Below are 20,697 nucleotides of genomic sequence, written 5' to 3'. Positions count from 1 at the left end.
TTTTTAACGGCTGAGCAATATTCCATTGTGTATATGTACCACAGCTTCCTTATCCATTCATCTGCTGATGGGCATCTAGGTTGCTTCCATGTCCTGGCTATTATAAACAGTGCTGCGATGAACATTGGGGTGCACGTGTCTCTTTCAGATCTGGTTTCTTCGGTGTGTATGCCCAGGAGTGGGATTGCTGGGTCATATGGCAGTTCTATTTCCAGTTTTTTAAGAAATCTCCACACTGTTCCCCATAGCCGCTGTACTAGTTTGCATTCCCAACAAAAGTGTAAGAAGGTTCCCTTTTCTCCACACCCTCTCCAGCATTTATTGCTTGTAGACTTTTGGATAGCAGCCATCCTGACTGGCGTGTAATGGTACCTCATTGTGGTTTTGATTTGCATTTCTCTGCTAAGGAGTGATGTTGAGCATCTTTTCATGTGTTTGTTAGCCATCTGTATGTCTTCTTTGGAGAAATGTCTGTTTAGTTCTTTGGCCCATTTTTTGATTGGGTCATTTATTTTTCTGGAATTGAGCTGCAGGAGTTGCTTAAGTATACAGTTCAGCGGCATTTGATACATTCATCAGGTTGTGTCACCATCACCACTATATCGAAAACTTTTTCATCATCCCGAACAGACACTGTGTGCCCATTAAACACAGACTCCCCATCCCTTCCCCCGGCCTCTGGTACCCACCCCCCCATCCTAATTTCTGTCTCTATGGATGTGCCTTTCCTAGGGACAGTATCATACAACTTTCATCTTTCTGTGTTTGGCTTATTTCACTTAGCATAATGTTTTCAAGGTTTATCTGTGATGCAGCATAAATCAAAATTTCATTCCTTTTCAATGGCTGAGTAACATCCCATTGTTTATATACACCAGATTGTTATCTGTTAATGGTTAACTTTGTATCTTATAAGTTTTACCTCAGTAAAAAAAAAATGCAGGAGTAGAGGTGGCTTCAGGTACAGCCTGATCTTTCTTGAGAGGGGGCTGGGCCTTCTTTTTCCTCTTCTGTGCCAGACCTCAAGCCCAATGGCCAGGAGTCAACTTCTCCTCTGTCCCATTTTGTGTCCTCCAACCTCGTTTCTCTTCCCACAGTTCCTCTGCCTTAAGAATATCCGCACCTTCCTGTCTACCTGCTATGAGAAGTTTGGCCTCAAGCGGAGTGAACTCTTCGAGGCCTTCGACCTCTTCGATGTGCAGGATTTTGGCAAGGTACGATGGGACTGAGCTGCTTGTGAGCTGGACACCTAGAGCCCAAAGGCTGGATTTCAATTCATTTCCATGAATGTCTACACTGGACAAACCAAGCATTGTCAGGGAAGGACTGCTGGGCTAGAACAAGTTTACAGCAGGTGCAAAGAGCCTTGCTTGGAACACGTGGAACCCGATTTGAGTCCCTGTCCCATCACTTGCTGTGGGACCTCAGATATGTGGCTGTGCCTCTCTGAGCCCTAGGTCCTTTGTAACTTGGAAATAAGATCATCCCATTCTGTCTGAGTGGTTATGACGACTGACTAGAACAAAGGGTTCAAGTGGTGGGTGCTCAGTTAAGGGAATGTGGACATGCTGACGTGGGGACATAGGAAGGTGGGAAAATTCTGAATTGGGCTCCCAGGGACATGAAGTCCAACCTTAAGGTCAAGTGCTTGGAGGCAGTGTTCTGGCATGCGGGTGGGCAAGGGGCTTGCTGAGCAGCCTTGGCCCTTGTCACAGGTCATCTACACCCTGTCCGCTCTGTCCTGGACCCAGATTGCCCAGAACAAGGGGATCATGTGAGTAACTATGAGAGCCGACAGCTCTGGACCCCGTTGGGCTCTAACCCTCCTCCTTGAAGCCCCCTGCCCACCTGACCCCTCTGGGTCTCTGCTTATACCATCTTGGCTCCCCCAGGCCCTTCCCCACTGAGGAGAGTGTGGGTGATGAAGACATCTACAGTGGACTGTCCGACCAGATCGAGTGAGTGTCTGAGACCATGATCCTGCCCTGGTGGTCTGAGGAGACAAGGCCCGCCATGGGGGGTGGGGGTCTGAGGGGACCTGGCCTCTCCCTGGGGTGTCGGAAGGTCCCTGGTCTGGGGGCTTCCCTGGCTCCGCCTGACTCCGCGTCCTGCAGCGACACGGTGGAGGAGGATGAGGACCTGTATGACTGCGTGGAGAACGAGGAGGCGGAGGGCGACGAGGTCTACGAGGACCTCATGCGCTCGGAGCCGGTACCCATGCCGGTGTGTGGGGGCGCAGGGCCGGGGTGGGCAGGCTCATGGGTGGGGCGCGTCCCCGGACACCCCAACATCAGCCTCTCCTCCCCGCTCTCAGCCCAAGATGACAGAGTATGACAAGCGGTGCTGCTGTCTGCGGGAGATCCAGCAGACGGAGGAGAAATACACAGACACGCTGGGCTCCATCCAACAGGTGCGGTGCTTAGACCTGGCCCTTGCCAGGCGCATGCGCAGAGTGGAGAGGCAGCGTCCACCGCACACGGGCTTGGGGATGTTCCCTGTCCTCCCTGCTCCGTGTGTCTTCGTCTCTCATCGCCTCTGGTCCCCTCGGTGTTGCTCCCTACTTCTCCCTCTGTTTGAATTTCTCTCCTTCCATGTCTCTTTATCTCTGTCTCCCTCTTTTCCTGTATCCTCATTTGTCCATCTATCTCTATTGCTGTCTCGCACTTTCTACTTCCTCTTTTTCCTTTGGCCATCTCTCGCTCTTGGTTTGTTTTTTTTTTTTTTCTTTCTTTTTTGTTTTTCCTGCACTATGTGGCATGTGAGGTCTCAGTTCCCTGGATCAGGCATGGATCCCATGCCCCCTGCAGTGGAAGCACGGAGTCTTAAGCACTGGACCATCAGGGAAGTCCCTGGCCATCTCTCTTTTAAGCCTTTTATTGAGATTTAATCAAAATGCCATACAATTCAGCCATTGAACATCTACAATTTAATATTTTCTGGTATATTCGCAAGGGTTTGCCACCATCACCACTGTTTATTTTTTAAAAAATTTTATTGCAGTATAGTTTATTTACAGTGTTGTATGTGTGCTCATTCATGTCCGACTCTTTGTGACTCCATGGACCGCAGCCTGCCAGGCTCCTCTGTCCATAGGATTCTCCAGGCAAGAATACTGGAGTGGGTTGCCATGCCCTCCTCCAGGGGATCTTCCTGACCCAGGGATTGAACCTGTGTCTCCTGCATTGGCAGGCGGGTTCTTTGCTACTAGCGCCACCTGGGAACCCCTCAAAGTTGTGTACCACTGTTTAATTTTAGAACATTTTCTTTCTTTTTCTGTTGTTTTGGCCTTGCAGCTTGTGAGATTTTAGTTTCTGGGCCAGGAATTGAATCCAGGCTCTCAGCAGTGACAGCACAGAGTCCTAACCACTGGGCAACCAGGAAATTCCCAATTTTAGAACATTTTCATCATCCCTCAAAGAAACCCCACACCTCTTAACCATCACCCCTTAAACTCCAATTTCCCCCTAGCCCCTCCCTGGCAACCAGTAACCTACTTTCTGTCTCTGTGGCTTTATTTATTCTGGACATTTCATCTAAATGAACTCATTCACTCTGTGGCCTTCTGTGCCTGACTTCTGTTGCTGAACATTGTGTTTTCAAGGTTCATGCACACTGTAGTGAGTGTCAGTGCTTCACTCCTTTTTCTGGGTGGACCACATTTTGTTATTCATTCATCTGTCGATGGACATGTGGGTTGTTTCCACTTTGGGAATTTATGATGATAAATTCTGCATGGAACAGTCCTGTACAGGTTTTTGTGTGGACTTTCTCCATTTCTTTCTCCTTTTCTGTTTCCTTGCCTCTGTCTCTTTCTCTCTGCACATCTCTCTCTCTCTCCCAGTCTCTTATGTTTCTATTTGTCCCTTTCCATCTCTGTCTCCTCCTCTCTGTGTCTCTGGGACTGGCCTGGAAGAAGGAGTCTTCCCCTTCTCCATCCTTCTCTCCCCACTCTCCCACAGCATTTTATGAAGCCCTTGCAGCGGTTCCTTAAACCCCAAGACATCGAGATTATCTTCATCAACATTGAGGTGAGCTGACTGATTCCCACCTTCCCAGGCTTCCGTCCAGTGGGGATGGTTTGCTGGCTTCATCTGTCCCTGGGTTGTGGGGGCTGGGAGATGAACCACGTAGGGTGGGCGGATGATCCTTCTCCCACCCAGCATCCCCAGCTCCAGGCTCCCACTCCAACCCTCATCCCTTCCCTCCAAGTAGGACCTGCTTCGTGTGCACACCCATTTCCTAAAGGAGATGAAGGAAGCCCTGGCCAACCCCAGTGCACCCACCCTCTACCAAGTCTTCATCAAATACAAGGAGAGGTGAGACCCAGTCAGCCAGCCCAGACCTCTGGAGGTCACCCTGCCCTGCCCAGGCTGGGCATTCAGGAGACATTGCCCTCATCGACCACCAAACAGAGAAGGCATTTCTTTCTTTCTTTGTGGGCACAGGACTGCTCATCTCTGGTTAAATTCCCAGCTCTTTCTCTTGTGAGTTGTATGGCACTGGAAAGTCACTTAACCACTCTGTGCTTCTACTTCTATGTCTCTAAAATCTGTGATCCAAGAATGTACCTCTTTGGGGTTGTGGTGAGCATCGAATAAATTGATGCCTTTTTTTGTTTTTTTCTTTTTAAAGTTTCTCAGTCATGTCTGACTCTTTGTGACCCCACAGAATTCTGGGGTGTCCCCAGAATTCAGGGAATCCCCTCCTGAATTCTCCAGGCCAGAATACTGGAGTGCATAGCCATTCCCTTCTCCAGGGGATCTTTCCAACCGAGGGATCAAACCCAGGTCTCCTGCATTGCAGGCGGATTCTTTACCAGCTGAGCCACTAGGGAAGCCCAAGAATACTGGAGTGGGTAGCCTATCCCTTCTCCAGCGGATATTTCTGACCCAGGAATCGAACAGGGTCTCCTGCACTGCAGGCGGATTCTTTACCAGCTGGGCTACCAGGGAATCCTACAGAGCTTAATGTGGAACTTGGCACAAAGTACATGTTCAATAAATTCTTACTAAATAAATGAACATTAAGCAGAGTTGACATGCCAGGTGCTCCACTAAGAGCTTCTTGTGCATTATCTCATTTAATGCTACAATAACCTATATGTGGGAGGGGCTATTGGTTTTTTTTTGTTTGTTTTTTTATTTTTTTTTTATTTTTATTAGTTGGAGGCTAATTACTTTACAATATTGTAGTGGGTTTTGTCATACATTGACATGAATCAGCCATGGAGTTACATGTATTCCCCATCCCGATCCCCTCTCCCACCTCCCTCTCCACCCGATTCCTCTGGGTGTTCCCAGTGCACCAGGCCCGAGCACTTGTCTCATGCATCCAACCTGGGCTGGTGATCTGTTTCATTATAGATAATATACATGTTTCATTGCTGTTCTCTGGAAACATCCCACCCTCGCCTTCTCCCACAGAGTCCAAAAGTCTGTTCTGTACATCTGTGTCTCTTTTTCTGTTTTGCATATAGGGTTATCATTACCATCTTTCTAAATTCCATATATATGTGTTAGTATGCTGTAATGTTCTTTATCTTTCTGGCTTACTTCACTCTGTATAGGGAGGGGCTATTGTTATGCCCATTTTACAGACAGGGAGAGTGAGGCTCAGCGTCATCCAGCTGGGAAGAGGCGGGGCCGGGATTGACACCTTAGTGCCAGTGTCATTCCCCGGCCGCCTGCCCTCTTCCTGCAGGTTCCTCATCTATGGCCGCTACTGCAGCCAAGTGGAGTCGGCCAGCAAGCACCTGGACCGCGTGGCCACAGCCCGGGAGGATGTACAAATGAAGCTGGAAGTAGGGGATGGGCTCCATCTTTGTGGGGGGAAGCTCTCTCACTCCTTTCCACTCTCTGGGGGGCAGTAGTGGGGAGACTGAGCTGGAGAGAGCATCCCTTCCTGGTGCAGCCCAGCCAGGGGTCTGCCCGCTGAAGGTTTGGGGAGGGAGGTACTGATCAGCCAAGTGGGAGAAACTGAGCAGGAGGAGATAGACCAGAGCGCTGAGCCCTGACCCCAGCTGAACCCTGTACTCTGGATGGAGCCCTGGTACCAGCCTGGGATCCTGACACTGACCTGAACCCCAGCCAGAGGCCCAACCCTGGCTGTGCACCAAGTCTGGGCCAAACCCCAGTTCTGGGCTGAGTTCCCACTTCACACAGAGCCCCGATCCCAGCCAAGCCCTGATCCTGGAGGGAGCACGGACCCTGGACTGAATCCCAACCTGGATCCGTTTGTCTAGTGGAAGCATAGATGGAGCAGGGATGATGAGGGATGGCCAGTATCTGCTGTCTATTTAATTTCTCTGGTCTCCATCATGGGGACCCTCCAGGCCTGTCTACCTCCCTCTCTGGAGCCCCCCTCAGCTGAGGAATCCTGGACCTCTACCTCAGGCAGCCTCCAGCTGTCACCCCTCACCCTGTGGCGTTCTTCCTTATTTCCTTGGGGAGCGGGGAGAAGAGGCTTCAGGTCTAGAACAATCCCCACCTGCCTCCACCTCTTCTCACTCACCCCTTTCGCCAACCTCCTAGGAATGCTCTCAGCGCGCGAACAACGGGAGGTTCACCTTAAGGGACCTGTTGATGGTGCCCATGCAGCGGGTGCTCAAATATCACCTCCTTCTCCAGGTGCACAAAGAGGGCAAGGCATGGGCTTCTAGGGGCACATAGATCTCCCTGCAAGGACTGCTGGGGGCTGGGCTTCCGTCTCTGGGAGGGTATCACTGGGGCTCTGCCCCAGCCTCTAGGGACAGCAGGGGGAGGAAGAAGGAGCTGGTGGGCCAGACTTGTTTGGAAGGCCCCCCAGGAGGAGGGGGCAGGCCCAGGCAATATACATCTCTGTGGGTCACACAGGAGCTGGTGAAACACACACAGGATGCAATGGAGAAGGACAACTTGCGGCTGGCCCTAGATGCCATGAGGGTGAGTGGTCACACACAGGGACGGCGGTGCCACACAGACACCCATGGGTTTAAGTCAGGGAGTGCCACCCAGGCACGGCCACACCCACGGGCCGCCCCCTCCCTCCACAGCAGGGGACACACCTATACCTCAAATGACTTATTCCCAGCATCCCCCTTGGGGACAGTGACATTCTCCTGCTGCCCCCTGCTGGAGGTTGACCCTCCATTCCCTGCCAGGTGGGGGATAAGGTTGGCGGGGGGGGCACCCAGGCTCACCCCTGCCCCACCCCCAGGACCTGGCACAGTGCGTAAACGAGGTCAAGCGGGACAATGAGACGTTGCGGCAGATTACCAACTTCCAGCTGTCCATCGAGAACCTGGTGAGGGGGTGGGAGGGGAGGGCCGGGGTGTGGCCACGTGGGGAGGGGTTGTCACCTCCTCCTGAGGGCCCCTTGCCAGACCTCTTGTCTGCTATGTAGGACCAGTCTCTAGCCCACTACGGCCGACCCAAGATCGATGGTGAGCTGAAGATAACTTCGGTGGAGAGGCGCTCCAAGATGGACAGGTGGGCGGAGCCAATACGTATCTGGGGCGGAGCCTGGACAGGGGCGGGGCCAGGCTACTGGTTAGGCAGGTGGGTGGAGCCAACACAGATCTAGGATGCAGTCTGGGCAAGGGCTTGGTGCTATTTCTAGATAGACAGGTTAAAAAAAAATGTTAGTCGCCCAGGCGTGTCCGACTCGTTGCGATCCCATAGACTGTAGCCCGTCAGGCTCCTCTGTTCATGGGAATCTCCAGGCAAGAATACTGGAGTGGGTTGCCATTCCCTTCTCCAGGGGATCTTCCCAACCTAGGGATCGAACCTGGGTTTCCCGCATTGCAGGCGGATTCCTTACCATCTGAGGTAGGTGGGTGGGGCCATATGGACCAGTGGGTGGAGCCTAGACTGAGAGGAGAGGCAAAGCCAGCATGGTTGTGTGGGTGGAGCCAAGAAGGACAGGTGGCAGGAACAGCAAGAATCTAATGGGTGAGGTCAAGATAGACAGGTAGGTGTGGCCAAGCTGGCCACTGGGGAGAAGAGAGCCAGAATCCTAGATTGACAGCAGAGTGGGCCCGGAAAGTGGGAGGGGATCAGGTGGAGAGCTGGCTGAACTTAGGGAGCTGGGGGCCTAGGGAGGAGCCAGACAGGGACACTTGCCTGCCTCCAGGTATGCCTTCCTGCTTGACAAAGCTCTGCTCATCTGTAAGCGCCGAGGGGACTCCTACGACCTCAAGGACTTTGTGAACCTGCATAGCTTCCAGGTTCGAGATGACTCCTCCGGAGAGAGGGACAACAAGAAGGTAAGCCTCGGAGGTGGTAACTGGGGACCCCAATGCAGGGGACCCTCAATGCCACTTGAGCTCTCTGCTTGGCCCTTGGAATGCCAGTGTGTGTTTGTGTGTGTGTGTGTGAGATTTAGCATCGAAACATGTATGCTACCATATGTGAAATTGATCACCAGTCCAAGTTCAATGCATGAAACAGGGCACTCAAAGCCGGTGCAGTGGGACAACCCTGAGGGATGGGATGGGGAGGGCGGTGGGAGGAGGAGTTCAGGATGGGGGACACATGTACACCCATGGCTGATTCATGTCACTGTATGGCAAAAATCACTACAATGTTGTAAAGTAATTAGCCTCTAATTAAATAAATTAATTAAAAAATTTTAATTTATTTATTTTGGCCACGTGGCATGTGGGATCTTAGTTCTCCCATCAAGGATCAGACTCACGCCCCCTGCAGTGGAAGTATGGAGTCTTAACCACTGGACAGCCAATGAAGTCCCGAGTGTGACTTTGTTTTTTTAATTTCTTAAAATTTTTATTTAAATTTGTTTTTCATTGGAGGATAATTGCTTTACAATATTGTGTTGGTTTCTGCCGTACGTCAACGTGAATCAGCCATAGGTATAAGTATGCGTGTGTATGAATCCAGATTTGTGGATGTATATTTGCTTCTCCTGGGAAGCCCTTTACACGGCTCTCCTGGGGGCAGACAGGCTGTAGATGGCTTGACCCCTTCCTCCCCAGAGCAGTAGGGTCAATGGGCATGTGGTCCCACCCTCCGCAGAGCGGGTGCCTTCATTTTGAACCCTGCTTCTCTGCAGTGGACTCACATGTTCCTCCTGATCGAGGACCAAGGTGCCCAGGGTTATGAGCTGTTCTTCAAGACACGGGAGCTAAAGAAGAAGTGGATGGAGCAATTCGAGATGGCCATGTGAGACCCCCTCCTCCATCTTTCCATCCTCAGGGGACGTTAGGCGGTTTTGGACTTTAGTCTCACCCTGCCATGGGGTCACTCAGAACCTCAGCTTCTTCCTCTGGGAAATGGGAGGGACAGGCTTTCAAGACAGTCTGCATCCCCAGAATGCCAGGTGGTCACGATTTTCCATCACCAGCCTGGAAATCCTTTCTCCTTGTCTTCCTCCTTCTCTTTCTTGAGATGAAATTCACATAAGAAAAACTTGGCCATTTTGAAGTGCACAGTTCTGGGACTTCCCTGGCAGTTCAATGGTTGAAACTCCCCCTTCCAGTGCAGGGGGGGGTGTGAGTTCAATCCCTGGTCAGGGAACTAAGATCCTACATGCCTTGTGGCCAAAAAAACAAAACATAAAAAATGGAAGCAATATTGTAACACATTCAATGAAGACTTTTAAAATGGTCCAAGTTAAAAAAAAATCTTTTAAAAAAGTGCACAATTCAGTGGTATTTAGTAAATTCACCCTTTGCGACCACCACCTCTATCTAGTTCCAAAACATCTTCAAACCCCAAGATGAGACCCTGCACTCAAGCAGTGATCACTTCCTACTTTCCCTACTCCCAGCCCCTGGCACCCACTCACCCACTTTCTGTCTCCACCTATGTTCCCCGCAGCACTATTTACAATAGCAAAATGGTGGTCACAATCCAAATGTCCATCAGTGGGTGGATGGAGAAACACAATAGGGCATATCCATGCAATGGAACAGTATTTAGCCGTAAAAAAGGAAAGAGGTCTTGATCCATCCAGGTTGCAGCGTGTCCTGGTACCTCATTCCCTTTAATGGCTGAATCCTGTTCCACTGCATGGAATTCTCTTCCCTCGCCAGCTCCAACATCTACCCCGAGAACGCCACTGCCAATGGTCATGACTTCCAGATGTTTTCCTTTGAGGAGACAACATCCTGCAAGGCTTGCCAGATGCTGCTGAGGTGGGAGTCTGGGAGGATGGACCTGGATGCTGGGGTGGGTTGTCCCTTCCTCTTTGGGGTGGGGGGCTCCCCTGGCCATCATGCCCCTGAGCTGGGAGGGCGGAGGCTCTCCTTTGATCTTCAGCTTCTCCGTCTCTTTTCTGCTCTAAAGAAAACCCAAAGGGGCCCTTTATGTTGTTGGCAAAATGATTGGCTGTGTTTGTTCAGCATCACTGACTCCTTCCTTTATCTCCCCCTTGCATCTCAGAGGCACTTTCTATCAGGGGTACCGATGTCAACGGTGCCGAGCACCCGCACATAAGGAGTGTCTTGGGAGGGTCCCTCCTTGTGGTCGACATGGACAAGGTACTAGGGGACTGAGCTGGGAGGTGGGTTTCTGCGTGAGAGCTCCCCCCACCCCATTCTAACCAGTATATCCTTTACCCTCCCATAGATTATTCAGGAACTATGAAGAAGGTAAGACCCCCAAGTTCCTTTCTGTGCATGGAAAATTGGGGTAGGAGTCAGGAAGGAAGGACCTGGGAGACTCTATCAGTGGGTGTGGCTCTTGGCTGGATGCCCAGTTGATCCCTGGGTCTAGAAGATCCCCTGGAGTAGGAAATGGCAACCCACTCCACTATTTTTGCCTGGGAAATCCCATGGACAGAGGAGCCTGACGGGCTACAGTCCCTGGGGTTGCAAAGAGTCTGACACAACTGAGTGACTGAGCAGGCACACGCAGGCAGATAAGGGCTGAGGAGCCCCTGGACTGGGTGCAGATAGTCATGCTCGCTTTTTTGGTCTCTCCCTCCAGGATAAGCCACATCGGCGGGCTCAGGACAAAAAGAGGAATGAGCTGGGTGAGTCAGCAGACACACTCTGCAGGACAGAAAGAAGTCTAGTCTTTGCCTCAGTGATGCTGACCCAGGGAGAGATCTCAATGATTATGTTAATGACCACATAACATCCTACTTATAAGGCATCTGTTCTAGTCCCAGAAACTCGAAAGGAAGTTTTAAATGGTGAAGTCAATTTGTTATTAGCTTTGCTTAAACACTGTGAAGGGGGTGCTTGGAACATGGCAATCCTTGTTACCATGCTCCTTCCTCCCATTCACTTTTTTATGTACACAGGTGTTTTTTAAAATTGAAGTTTAGTTGATTTACAGTGAATCAGATATACAGCAAAGTAGTTTAGTTTACACAGATATTTTTCAGATTCTTTTCCATTGTAGGTTATTTTAAGATATTGAATATAGTTCCCTGTTCCCAAGTAGGTCCTTGTTGTTTATCTCTTTATATATAGTAGTGTGCATCTGTCCATCTCAAATTCCCAGTTTGTTCCTCCACCCCCTCCCATTCACCTTTATTATTCACTGGCCACCCTCCCTTTTTTTGTTTGCTGACAAACTCCATCTGCAGTCTTAGCTGGCTGGGCACACGTCATGCCCTCTCCCCTGGATTCTGTGTCACAGAATCTTATCGTAATAGGGTGGTTTCAGCAAAGCATAGTCCGCCTGAAAGGTAAGGAGCAGGAGATGCAGTTTGACCAAGCCAGAATTCTTTTTAGCCTGGGGGAGGTGGTGGAAAGGCTGGATTCATGTATATGTTAACAGTGTCTGTGGGATCACAGTCACGATGAGTAATTTTTATTCAACATCTATTGTATATATCCTCTGAGGTAAACTGGTGACTAAAAACGGGATACTTCCTGTCCTCCCAAAGCTCCCAGGTGTGTAGTGGGAGACAGGGTTTGGCTAAGTTATTCCAGTTGAGGTGATAGGAGTAGAGGGTTTTCCGGAGCATCACAGTGGGAGACCTGATGAATCTGAGCCATCAGGGAAGGCTGCTCAGAGGAGGAGGCATTAAAGTGGACACTTGAAAGATGAGGTGGAGTTAGACGAATGAGGTGGCAGGAGTGGTCCAGGCAGAGGGAACAGCATGTGCAAAGCCTAGGAAGCAGGGGGTGGGTAGGGCAAGACTTTATTCAGGAGCTAGGGGGGACCTCCCAGGTGGTCTAGTGGTTAAGAATTTGCCTTGCAATGGAGGAGGTGTGGATTTGATTCCTGGCTGGGGAGCCAGGATCCCCGCATGCTGCACAGTGTGGCCACAAAGTAAAAAAACGAACTTGGTGTGGCCAAGAAAAATAAACTCTTTGTTCAGAATCAATATAAAGATTCAGTTTCATATCTGTCATTCTATCTATATCTATATCTGTAGATAGCTATAGTTCTATGTCTATAGCTATAGGTACTTCAGCTTTATTTGTAATAGTTAAAAATTAGAAACAACTCAAATATGGTCAACAGTGGGAATACATATATGATATATTCTATACATGTATATAATGTAATAATATATATGTATAAAATCAGCTTTATAAAAAAATGTACATATTAGCTTTACTGGCCAAAAACCAGAAACAACCCAGATGTCCTCAGAAGGAGAAAATATATATGAATGTGTGTATGTGCGTATATATCCACCATATAGATACTTAAACAATATGTATATGTTCACATATATGTTTGCATATTTATATACATACTCTTGCTCATATATGTTTTATATGGATATATATAATTATCATTTTCTATTGAGACAGAAACATGTAATTTTCTATAATTTCCTATTGAAATATATATATATATATAATTTTCTATGAGACAGATATATTTCTTTTGAGATAGAAAATACATACCATGAAGTGTGTAAAATGAATAAATCTTAAGAATATGGCTCACTGAATCTCTACCCATGTAACCACCACTCAGATCAATGTATAGAACACTTCCATCATCGCAGAAAGTTTTATTGGATGGCGCTGGTCATACTCACTGCTAGTCTGCCCTATCTCCCAGAGGGAGCCACTTTCTGACCTCTATCAGTATAGATTAGTTTTGCCTGCCCTTTAACTTCATACAAATGAAGTTGTATAGCATGGACTCTCACAGCATATTAGTGTATCTGCTTGAAGCAGCCACTCGTTCTTTTTCATTGCTGTATGGTATTCCATGATATGGTTATTTCATGCTGTGCTTATCCATCTTCTTAAAGACATTGGGTATGTTGCCAGTTTTTTGGCTCTTGTGAATAGAGCTGCTGTGAACATTCTTCATCTACGACTCTCTGGGGACCTGTGTTTCATTTCTCTTGGTGATGTATTTGTGAGTGGAATTAGCTTTAGTGAATAGTGCCCAGCAGTTTTCCAAAGTGGGTTCCTACTAGTCATGCAGGAATGAGCTGTGGAGCCATGGTCACCCTTCCCATTTATGCAAAAAAAAATTATTTTAGATGCTTTCATATTAAAAACTTCTTCAAATTAAAATAAAAAAAAGAATCCAGGAATCCAGGTGACTTCCAGTTGCTCCACATCCTTGCTGCCACTTGGTATTGTCTGTCTTTTTAACTTAGCCATCCTGCTGGGTGGCGAGACTTGGGTTTGAAAGTCCTGGACTTTCACTGTATCATCCCCTCCCCTCCCCTCCCCTCCAGGCCTGCCCAAGATGGAGGTGTGCCAGGAATACTACGGGCTGCCCCCACCCCCTGGAGCCATTGGACCTTTTCTACGCCTCAGCCCGGGAGACATTGTGGAGCTCACTAAGGCTGAAGCCGAACAGAACTGGTGGGAGGTATAGGCTGGGGCCTTGGGAATGACGGGGAAGGACCTGAACGTGGGGTCAGGGTGTAGGTGGCCTTTGGAGTGGGATCATGCTCCCACTGGACTCTGGCAATGGAAGTTTGCTCCGGGCAGGGTGATGTCTATGGGGATTTCTGGGGCTGACCTGGCCCTTCTTGGCTGGTGGTATTTCCAGAAGTTGATACTGGTTGGTCCCTCTCTGGGTCATTCCAGGTCATGGAGAGATAGCCAAGCAGAGTGGCTATTGGGTGAAAGATGGATACACACAAGCAGGGTGGCTGCCTGTAACCTCTCTGTCCATCTCTCCCTTCCATCTTTTTAGGGAAGGAATACGTCTACCAATGAAGTCGGCTGGTTTCCCTGCAATAGGGTCAAGCCCTATGTGCATGTGAGTGCCTCAGTCTGGTTGGAGTGAGGGCACGGGGTTGCAGAGAGAGTCCTGTGAGGGTGGGCAGCATTGAGGGGAATGCTCCTGAGATCAGGAGGGGCTGTCCATCATGGCATGTCACTCCCTACCTTGCTGACTAAGCCCAGAGAGAGGTTCACCCTGGGAAGGATGGCCAGTCCTTTATCTCCTTGGTTCTTTTTATTTTTATTTTTTACATTTCAGTTTTTATTACATACACATGAACATATGACTTTTTAAAATTAACCTTTAATTTTGTCTTGGAGTATAGCCAGTGAACAATGTTGTGATAGTTTCCGGTGGGCAGAAAAGGGACTCAGTCATACATATACATGTATCCATTCTCCCCCAAACCCTGCTCCCATCCAGGCTGCCACATGACATTGAGCAGAGTTCCCTGTGCCATACAGCAGATCCTTGTTGGTTACCTATTTTAAATATAGCAGGGTATACATGTCCATCTCAAACTTCCCAACTCTCCCTTTCTCCCATCCTTTCTTCAGCAACCATAAGTTTATTCTCTAAGTTCCTGTGAGTCTGTTTCTGTTTTGTAAATAAGTTCATTTGTATCATGTCTTTTTAGATTTAGCATAAAATGGATGTCATATGATGTCTCTGCTTCTCTGTCTGACTTCCTTCACTCAGTATGACAATCTCTGTGCTTAGTTGCTCAGTCATGTCTGACTCTTTGTGACCCCATGGACTGTAGCCCGCAGGCTCCTCTGTCCATGGGGATTCTCTAGGCGAGAATACCGGAGTGGGTTGCCATGCCCTCCTCCAGGGGCTCTTCCCAACCCAGGAATCAAACCTAGGTTTCCCACATTACAGGTGGATTCTTTACCATCTGAACCACCAGAGAAGCCAATCTCTAGTTCCATCTACATTGCTGCAAAGGCATTATTTTATTCTTTTTAATGGCTGGGTAGTATTTCATTTTATATGCGTATCACATCTTCTTTGTCCGTTCCTCTGACAATGGACATTTAGGCTGTCCTGGCTATTGTAAACAGTGCAGCAGTAAACACTGGGGCACGTGTATCCGTTTGGACCACGTTTTTCTCTGTATATGTGCCTAGGAGTGGGATTTCAGAGTCATATGGTAGCTGTATTTTTAGTTTTTTAAAGAACCTCCATCCTTGATTCTTCTTGTATGAAGATCTTCTCCATCGCTTGGGGAAGGAACAGGGGTTCAGAAGGCTGGCCAACCCCTGCATTCCTTCAGAGGCACCAAATAGAGTCCTCTACGGGGTCACATCCCCTGTGCCTCCTTCTGCAGGGAGCAGACCTGCCCAGCCCTCTGCCCGGCGCTTGTCTTTCTTCACCTGTTTCCCACTCTCTTGATTTCCTCATCTTGATGATGACTTCAAATCTTCCCCACTCTCCCCAAACCTCATTCTTCCTCACTACCCCGCTGCCCGCCTTGTAGCTCTCATAGGAGCTTGCAGAGACAAAGTCTCTCCCATTTTTTTTGCTTTCACTTTATGTAATTTCAGACTCCCAGAAAAGTCACGAGAATAATGCAAAGAACTCCCATATATCTCTTAGTCAGATCACCAATTGTTAACATTTTGTCTCATTGACTCTGTCATCTTTCTCTGAGCATTTTGTTTATTTAGAAAATGTCTTATTATTTATTTTTTATTGAGACATTTCAAAGTAAGTTTACAGACACATTTCACATTTAATCTCTGAATACCTGCCAAGAACAGGAACCTTCTCTTGTATATTCATAGCATGATTTTTGAAAACATGAAATTCAGCATGGATGTTCTATTATTATAAATTATCACATATTAGAAATTATAATGTATAAATTATATATTATGTAATTCAGAGTATGTATTTGCACTTTACCAATTTTCCAGAAAATATTTTTTGCTTTTTTTTTCTTTGGCTTGGGGTCCTTTCTCCACTGTGGAGTTGCATTATGAATTTTTAATTCCATTATTCTTCCTAAGTTATTAGCTGATATTCTATTGTAAAAAGGGCTTCCCTGGTGGCTCAGACGGTAAAGCATCTGCCTACAATGAGGGAGACCTGTGTTCAATCCCAAGGTCAGGAAGATCTCCTGGAGAAGGAAATGGCAACCCACTCCAGTATTCTTGCTTGGAAAATCCCATGGACGGAGGAGCCTGTTAGGCTACAGTCCATGGGGTCGCAAAGAGTTGGACAGGACTGAGCGACTTCACTTTCACTTTCACTTATTGTAAAGAACTGTCTCTTCTATGTATCTGTGCATTATGTATGTATGTATCTATCAATCAGTCATCTTTGTATCTATGACTCTGTCAGTCACCTGCACATCTGTGTATCTGTGTGTCTATCCATGTATCCATCTGCATCTATGTATCAATTATCTATGGATCTGTCTAATAATCATCTATATATTTATCTGTGTATCTATGTAGCAATCATCTGTGTGCCTATGTACTTGTGTATCCATCCATTATCTATGTATCTATCTATATATCCATCTCTGTATCTATCAATCATTTATGTATCTAATTATCATCTTTGTATTTATCTATGTATCTATCAATCATCTATGTGTCTATCTGTGTATCTGTGTGTTATCTATCTCAGGAAATGTTCCTGGATTTTTATTTTAATGTTGTTCTGGCCTGGACCAGTGGGCTTAGGGCTTCCCTGGTAGCTCAGACAATAAAGTGTCTGCCTGTAATGCGGGAGACCTGGGTTTGACCCCTGGGTGGGGAAGATCCCCTGGAGAAGGAAATGGCAACCCACTCCAGTACTGTTTCCTGGAAAATTCCATGGATGGAGGAGCCTGGTAGGCTATAATCCATGGGGTCGCAAAGAGTTGGACATGACTGGGCAATGTCACTGGTTCACTGGACCAGTGGGAGCCCCTTCAGCCTGGCTCCTCTGTCCTTTTGACATAACCTCATTGTTCTCTGAGCCCTTCCTTACTGTTTAGGACAAGAGCAGGCTGCTCTTGTACTCTTTCTGCCCCAATCTTGGAATCAACCATTTTTCCAAGGAGCCAGGATCCTTTCTGTGGGACTTGGCATTCACATGTCAAGACCTGAACATCTTTCCAGTTTCTGCCTACACAAGTAGCTGCCTCTTTAAAGCTGATTCATTTGGGAGGGGTGGACTGATCTCTCCCACTGGATTCTGGGGCTGTATTTCCAGAGAAGAGCACAGTGCCTGGCACATAATAGACCCCCAGTACACGATAGTGGAATGAATGAATGCAGTGTCCTGAAGTCTGTTGCCACGCTGAACCCTTTTCCCTAAGTCTCGGTCTCTGCCTGTGTCCCCAGGGTCCCCCTCAGGACCTGTCCATTCATCTCTGGTGAGTAGAACCATCTTTCTTATTTTCAGCTTGGGGTGCTTTGGGGTGGATGTTTGGGCTGGACATTGGGGTGCCACAAGGGGCTGCAAAGAAGTCAGTTATTCATTCTTCAAACTTTGGGCATTAACTACTGGGTCCAGCCCTACACTGGGGGCTGCTGAGGAGAGAGCACAGACCAAAGAGGGTCCTTGACTTTGGGATATTAGGTTCTAATGGAAAGAAAATGACGGTGACAATATAATGGGAGCTTCTTCTCCCTCTCCCCCTGCCTTCTTTTGAGAACCTACTGCTTAGAGCACAGTGAGGGATGGAGGTTTATGCTGTTGCTTCGGAGCCCACTGGCTTTGGTTCCAGTTCTGACTCTAACGTTATCCAGCTGTGTGACCTTTAGCCAGTAACTCAGCTTCTCTGTGCTTCAGCTTTCCTCCCTGGAAAACAGACTGGTAACAATATCTGAGTCATAAGGCTGTTAAGAAGTTTCCATGAGCCTGTAAAGGTGCTAAGCTCTATTCCTGACGTGCAAAAAGCACTTTATTATCTGTTCTTATTAGCATTAACTGTTATGACCACATTTCATCCATTGTAAAATGCATATTTTACCCTCTCGCTGTTTAAAGCCTCTGGCATTGGAATGGCTCTTAACAATTAGTGGTGTCTCAGTTCTTCTGCCTAATTTTATGGGTGCATGTGCATGCTAAGTTGCTCAGTCGTGTCAGACTCTGTGACCTCATGAACTGTAATCTGCCAGGCTCCTCTGCTCAGGCAAGAATACTGGAATGGGTAGCCATTCCCTTCTCTGGGCAGATTCTTTACCATCTGAGCCACCAGGGAAACCAGTCATTTTTATTTCATAATTGCCTGTGAAAGCATGGTGTATTTTACAATGATTGATATCTTAGACTTGACGCACTGTGGTATTGTTTTTATGACCACTGTGTCAGCATTTTAAGGGCAATTCTTGTAATAATGCTTTGAGTGCATACTCTTCTTAATCTCTTTCTGCGACGGAGGAAACCGAGACCCAGAGAGCAGCAAGGAACTGGTTCAGTGTTACAAAGCAAGGAAGTCAAAGAGGTGGGATTCGAACCCAGGTCTGCAGGACTTCAAAGCCCAACCTTATTACACAAAGGGCCTAACAATGCTCCCGTGTGGTGAACACCCACCACGTATGAGGTGCTTCAACTGCGTCTTTGCCTTTTGTCAAAAGTGCTCCTCTGTGATGGGCAGTTTTATCTCCTCTTTTCAGAGAAGGCAATTAGGGCTCAGAGGAGCACACTCAGTTCCTGAGGTCACGGGGCAGCTGGGTGGCAGACCCAGGGTTTAAACTGTGCTCACCTGAGGCAGGGTGCTCACTGTATCCCTGCCCTGTCAGATGTGGTCAGGTGAGGCCACTGCGGCCAGACCTGGGGTCAGGAGAGAGAGACCCTGACTTTGGGTGCAACGAGGATTGCAGGGGGTGCCCAAAACTCAAACTTTGAGAGCCGTGCTCTTTTTTTTTTTCTGAGAGCCATACTGTTTTAATGTGATGTTTTATCAAACAAAAGCAAGGAAAAAAAAAAAAACCACTATGATGGGCAAACTATCAAAACTGTAAATCACGACAGGATATGATAGCGCTGGGAGTAGGGAGAGGTGAATTGTGGTCAGCCAGGCACGTGCAGAGTCAGATCTTGTCCTTATGTAAAGTTTTGACATTTTATTCACCATGGGTTTTTTTTAAATTTAGTTTCAAAATTGAGGTAAAATTCACATGACATAAAACTCACCCTTTAAAATGGCATTTATGTTATTATTTACACTTATATTACATATTCACATTTATCAATATAATTATATATTGCATAATGTAGCTAGTTATATATTAAAATATATATAATTAATACACATTAGGTTATATGTTTATATTATGGGAAGCCCTGGTGGCTCAGCAGTAAAGAATCTGCCTGCTAATATTTGACAAATGCAGGAGATGTGGGTTTGATCCCTGGGCCGGGAAGGTCCCCTGGAGAAGGAAATGGCAACCCACTTCAGTATTCTTGCCTGGGAAATCCCATGGACAAAGAAGCCTGGCCAGCTGTAGTGCATGGGATTGCAAAGAGTCAGGCATGATTAATCAACTTAACAACAACAAAAATGTATGATTAACATATATTATATATGTTATATTCACACTTAGAGCATATAGGCATATTCATACATAGATTATCTGTAATTATATGGTATATAATATAAATTGTTATATATTTACAAACACATTCACTTTATATATAATACATAATTCATATTTATATCATAAATGCATTATCTATAGTGTATATTATTTATGTTGTATACTAATTCCATATGTACTGTCTATAATTATATAGTATATAATTAATATATATTACTTGTTATATATTAATGTTTATATTTATAGCATAAACACATTGATATCATATTTTATATCACTTATAATTATGTGTTATCTATATTAATGTATATTAATGTATATTTAGTGTATAATGCTAATGTATATTTTTATGTTATATTCTTAAATTTATGTTATTAACATATTCATATTCTTGCTGATGCATCATATATAATTATATATTAGCTATAATTAATATACATTATTTCTGTTGTATATTTGCACTTATAGCATAAATATATTCATAGTCACATCTTTGTTTATTTTTCACATTTATATTAAATGATATTTAGTACATTCACAATGGTATGCAGCCAGCACCTCTCTCTAGCTCTGAAACATTTTCATTACCCCCAAAAGAAATGCCCCCCTTGTTAACAGTGACCCCTCCTCTCCCTCCCCAAGCCCTGACAGCCGCGAACACACTTTCTGTCTCCATGAATTTGCCAGTTCTGGGTGTTTCATATAAATGGAATTTTACACTGTGTGCCCTTTGTGACTGGCTTCTCCCACTCAGCACCACATTTTCAGGGTTCATTCACCTTATAGCACTTAATCAGTACTTCATTCCTTTGTATGGCTGCTTTTGCGATTTAGAAAATATTGCATTAAAGTGCTGCTTATTTTCTTTGTTATTATTTGTTTGTTGTTATTTACCCTGATGACTGAGTTTTTTGGCTTGCCCTTTAATTTTTGTACCCGAGGCTGTGTCTCACTCTCCTCATCCTATTTCCATCCTGGTGACCACAAAGATGGGCAGACAGTGGACACTCAGTAAATACCTTTCCACAAATGCCAAATTTCAGAGTAAAAGGAAA

General features: G+C 46.6%; 1 protein-coding gene across 1 annotated transcript in view; it reads left to right on the top strand.

The window, feature by feature from the left end:
• Positions 1–20,697, top strand: part of VAV1 (vav guanine nucleotide exchange factor 1) — a 65,007-nt gene that overhangs the window by 30,064 nt on the left and 14,246 nt on the right. Inside the window, exons 2-22 of the mRNA XM_061150541.1 lie at positions 1,098–1,214; positions 1,716–1,774; positions 1,893–1,958; positions 2,115–2,223; positions 2,315–2,410; positions 3,960–4,028; positions 4,213–4,316; positions 5,701–5,800; positions 6,531–6,626; positions 6,852–6,920; positions 7,195–7,281; positions 7,381–7,466; positions 8,110–8,242; positions 9,049–9,158; positions 10,031–10,132; positions 10,380–10,477; positions 10,566–10,588; positions 10,926–10,971; positions 13,606–13,742; positions 14,073–14,138; positions 17,441–17,472. Of these exons, the coding sequence (XP_061006524.1) occupies positions 1,098–1,214; positions 1,716–1,774; positions 1,893–1,958; positions 2,115–2,223; positions 2,315–2,410; positions 3,960–4,028; positions 4,213–4,316; positions 5,701–5,800; positions 6,531–6,626; positions 6,852–6,920; positions 7,195–7,281; positions 7,381–7,466; positions 8,110–8,242; positions 9,049–9,158; positions 10,031–10,132; positions 10,380–10,477; positions 10,566–10,588; positions 10,926–10,971; positions 13,606–13,742; positions 14,073–14,138; positions 17,441–17,472 (1,805 nt within the window). The remainder of the gene's footprint in view (positions 1–1,097; positions 1,215–1,715; positions 1,775–1,892; positions 1,959–2,114; positions 2,224–2,314; positions 2,411–3,959; positions 4,029–4,212; positions 4,317–5,700; positions 5,801–6,530; positions 6,627–6,851; positions 6,921–7,194; positions 7,282–7,380; positions 7,467–8,109; positions 8,243–9,048; positions 9,159–10,030; positions 10,133–10,379; positions 10,478–10,565; positions 10,589–10,925; positions 10,972–13,605; positions 13,743–14,072; positions 14,139–17,440; positions 17,473–20,697) is intronic.

The sequence above is a fragment of the Dama dama genome, chromosome 9 (assembly GCF_033118175.1).
Source record: "Dama dama isolate Ldn47 chromosome 9, ASM3311817v1, whole genome shotgun sequence".
In the NCBI taxonomy this organism is placed as follows: Eukaryota; Metazoa; Chordata; class Mammalia; order Artiodactyla; family Cervidae; genus Dama; species Dama dama.
Note: the sequence above shows the minus strand (reverse complement) of the source record. Positions and strands in the feature narration are given on the sequence as shown.